The 3814-nt window shown below is 43.1% G+C and overlaps 1 protein-coding gene across 1 annotated transcript in view; it reads left to right on the top strand.

The window, feature by feature from the left end:
• Nucleotides 1-6: 6 nt before the first annotated feature.
• ZBTB10 (zinc finger and BTB domain containing 10) overlaps nucleotides 7-3814 on the top strand; it is a 32096-nt gene continuing 28288 nt past the window's right edge. Inside the window, exon 1 of the mRNA XM_021706862.1 lies at nucleotides 7-411. Within this exon, the coding sequence (XP_021562537.1) occupies nucleotides 166-411 (246 nt within the window). The 5' untranslated portion in view covers nucleotides 7-165. The remainder of the gene's footprint in view (nucleotides 412-3814) is intronic.

The following is a 3814-nucleotide window of genomic DNA, read 5'->3' as shown; positions in this document are numbered from 1 at the left end:
GAGGAGGGGGCGAGCCTGGGCGACGGCAGCGGGGCGGAAGGCGGCAGCTGCAGCAGCAGCAGGCGGTCGGGCGGCGATGGCGGGGACGAAGCGGAGGGCAGCGGCGTGGGAGCTGGCGAGGGAGAGACTGTCCAGCACTTCCCGCTCGCGCGGCCCAAGTCGCTAATGCAGAAGCTCCAGTGCTCCTTCCAGACCTCCTGGCTCAAGGACTTTCCCTGGCTGCGGTATTCCAAGGATACTGGCCTTATGTCTTGCGGCTGGTGCCAAAAGACCCCCGCGGATGGGGGCGGCGCGGACCTGCCCCAGGCGGGGCACGACGAGCTCTCGCGAGGGACCCGCAACTACAAGAAGACCCTTCTCCTGAGGCACCACGTCTCCACGGAGCACAAACTCCACGAAGCCAACGCCCAGGTACGGTTCTGCCCTGCTCCCACTTTTCGAGATCTCGTGGGGGACGGTTTCTCCGCCGGAAAGACCCTCGCTCTCCTGGCCGGGGGGCATCGTTCCGGTCGGGAGGTGCGGGAGATGCTGTGCGAGGGGGTTTGGAAAGCCTGGGAGCAAGTTTTCAGAAGTTGTGTGTGTTGTGGGGGAGGGGGGAGGGGACGACACGTTTCTCATCGTAGCGCTGAATTTTGCTCTTCGCTTTTTTTTTTTTTCCCTTTTTCTGATGACTCAGATTTTTCTGCTTATCAGATTGAATCTGAAAGAAAGTGAGGTCGAAGGCTTTAACCTAAAAGGTTGCCTTTGCGGTCAAAATTTTATTAGCTGTGATTTTAGAGAAGCTGCTTTATGTTCGTAGACGTTTAGTGTGCTGCTGGAAGTCAAATCTGGCAACTCTTTGAAGAATGGATTAAACAATTTCCTTAACCTTTACGCTTCCCCTTCAGAAAAACGTCCAGCCGAAAAAATTCGTTATCTGGTCAAGATAACGTGAAATAGGAGAGCAGTATTTAAATGTAGAGAAAGCTTTTTAGAGCTCCTTGCTCTTGAGAATACATTATATACTAAATTCATCTCCGAACTCGTTGAGCCTTACCAAGGCTTGCTTTCGGTAAATTATTGTAGTGTTTGCTTCTTTACTGCTACCCAGATTTCTGTGCTAAGGTTTTTTTTTTATATTGTCCCTTTTCCAAAAGTGTCTTGCAAATGCAGTTTACGTTAAGTACTTTAAATTTAGAAATGTTCACTGCGAAGGTACTTGTATCAAGTAGTTGATTTGGACTGGTAGAGAATTTCTTTGCCAGACTCCCTGAAAATTTTAAGTCTTTAATAACAGGTAAGCTGTACTTTAATTCATAGTCCTTTATTTAACTTTTCTTACTAAGATAGTAAGCCTTACCTTTTTGATACCTCATTTCAAGCCAAACAGATGTTGATTAGTCCTCCTTTTTAGACTTTCAGACCACCTGCGGTGGTGGATGGAATTCATTCTTTTGTATTGGTAGCCAGTCGTTGATTTTAGAAAGTTAGCTCTCGATATTAAAGTCTTTGTTTATTGGAATGATCCTACCATTTAGCACACGTATACTGTGGTTAATTAGGCACACCAGTAACCCCAGACACAGCCTCGGTTCATAAGTTAGGACTTTAACTTTAAAACCCAGAATGAATTTTTTCCCCTCTGCAGTGAACAATGTAATTGTTGCCCCCCCCCACAAATTTTAGTTGCCTTAGCTCTAGAAGAAAGGTTCCTTAAAGATACAAGGCCCAAAAAGATTAAGTAAATTATACTTAGTCTTAAAGAGTGAAATGACAACTGAGACTACAGCCTCTTAGGAATGCTGAAATGGAAAAAGAATGGGTTTGGTATAAACCTGGGCTCAGATCTGAGCTCTTCCCAGTTATTAGCTTCGTGAGCTTGGACAGTCGAGGTAACATTTCCTTGTCCTTTCCTCGTGCCAAATACACATTTAATTTACTATGCAGAGTATTTTTATTCCCGTTTTACAGAAAAGGACCCCAAGGCTTTCAAGGGATTAAGTAACGTTCCGGTAGTTATGTAGTAATAAGATAATGGAGGTGTGGGGGACTTGTGAAAATGAAAGTTTAATTTTCCAAAATATGGTAGGTTGTTTATTTAGGAAAAATTTTTAAATTGGAATGAATTTTCTTAATATACCGTGGACCGGGTACTACTCTTAACAGTATAGTCTCTCCCTGTTGGCAAATCTGAATGGGAATGCAAATTATAATTAGCTGCTAAGTGAACCTGAAATCAGAGGAAGAGGAATTAGTTGGATAACCTTATGGTGGATTTAGCTTGGGTGTATCCTCCCCTGGGCATATATCCAGATCATGGAATTTCTAGGTAAAACCTTTCTAACCTTGGCCAGGAACTATCCCTCCCATCACCTTTTACCCCCTTGAAATTCCCTTTAATATAATCTGCAGGTCATCTCCTTTTTTTCCAAAAGCATTTTCTCTCATTAGCTTTGAGGACAATATGATTTAGTAAGTCCAATGGGTCTTAAGGCTATTTATTAGCCTCCACTGATTGGATTGTGGGTGTTTTTTTAAATAACTGAATTGATCCTAATCATTTCTGTAGTTTTATTCTAATTAACCTTAACTAGCTTGAGGAAATATCTTGCTATGACCCCAGGTACCACCTCTAATTCTTTTTCTTAATATAAGTGACAGGTTTCTGATGTTTTATTCTTTTGGGCAGTTTTTGTGTTGCCCTGCAGCCTCTGATTACCTGTAGGAGGCAGTATAACACAGGCTGTAAGAACATTCTTGGACTTAAGGTCACTGGGACTTGAGTCTTAATCTTCTCTTTTGTTGGAAGGAAAATTAGTTAACTTCTAGTTTCCTTGTGTGTGCACAATATATGCCTGCACAGAATAACGTAGTAAATAATTTCCATTATTATTACTTGATTGCTGATTACTATCTAAAAAAATGCTTCCTGTGGCTTGGTACCTCACATCTCAGTGCCACTAATCTTGTCAGTTTTGAAGCTGCTTTGATGAAACACTTGATTTTAAAGCACAAATCAGTTCTTTGTATACCTCCAGAGACTTTGGCTGTCAGATTCTTTGAACATTCTGTGCTTATTTCTCATACATGGAGTTTGTCTCAGATAATATATTTTGTCTTAAAAACAAAAAATAAAAGTTCTGGGGTTCTTCAGCATTCAGTTTGAGACTAGAGGTACTTCACTTGCTCTATTTTCTCCATTGTTTGAATTTTCCTTTTTTTTTTGAGTTGGAGTCTCACTCTGTCACCCAGACTGGAGTGCAGGCCGCTCCCGGCCACCACAGCCTTGACCTGCTGGGCTCCGGCGATCCTTCCGCCTCAGCCTTCCAAGAAGCTGGAACTACAGGCACACGCCACTACGCTCGGCTAATTTTTGATTTACTGTAAAGATGAGGTCTTGCCAAGTTGCCCAGGCTGGTCTCGAACCCATGGGGCTCAGGCAATCCACTCACCTCAGCCTCCCAAAGGTGCGGGATTACAGGCTGAGCCACCAAGCCCGGCTTGAATTTTCCTTTTAAAGAGTGCTGTTTTTGAAAGTGGTTTGACCCAAGTCTTGGTGTGATTATGTGCCCCATAACGTTTCCACCAACCACATATATGGTCCCATATGAGTATAGTGGAGTTGAAAATGCCTATCACTTAGTGAGGTAAAGTCATAGCATACTTTATTTTTAAAAATTTAAGTATCTTAAGTGTACAGTAATGTCTAGGCCTTCACATTTGCTCACCACTCACTGACTCACCTAGAGCAACTTCCAGTCCTGCAAGCTCCATTCATGGTAGGCGCCCTATACAGCTGTGCCATTTTTATACCATATTTTACTGTACCTTTTTT

Source organism: Carlito syrichta, unplaced genomic scaffold (genome assembly GCF_000164805.1).
Source record: "Carlito syrichta isolate Samal-C Ts95f unplaced genomic scaffold, Tarsius_syrichta-2.0.1 Scaffold316167, whole genome shotgun sequence".
Taxonomy (NCBI): Eukaryota; Metazoa; Chordata; class Mammalia; order Primates; family Tarsiidae; genus Carlito; species Carlito syrichta.
The sequence above is the reverse complement of the archived record's forward strand: the minus strand, read 5'-3'. Positions and strand labels throughout refer to the sequence as shown.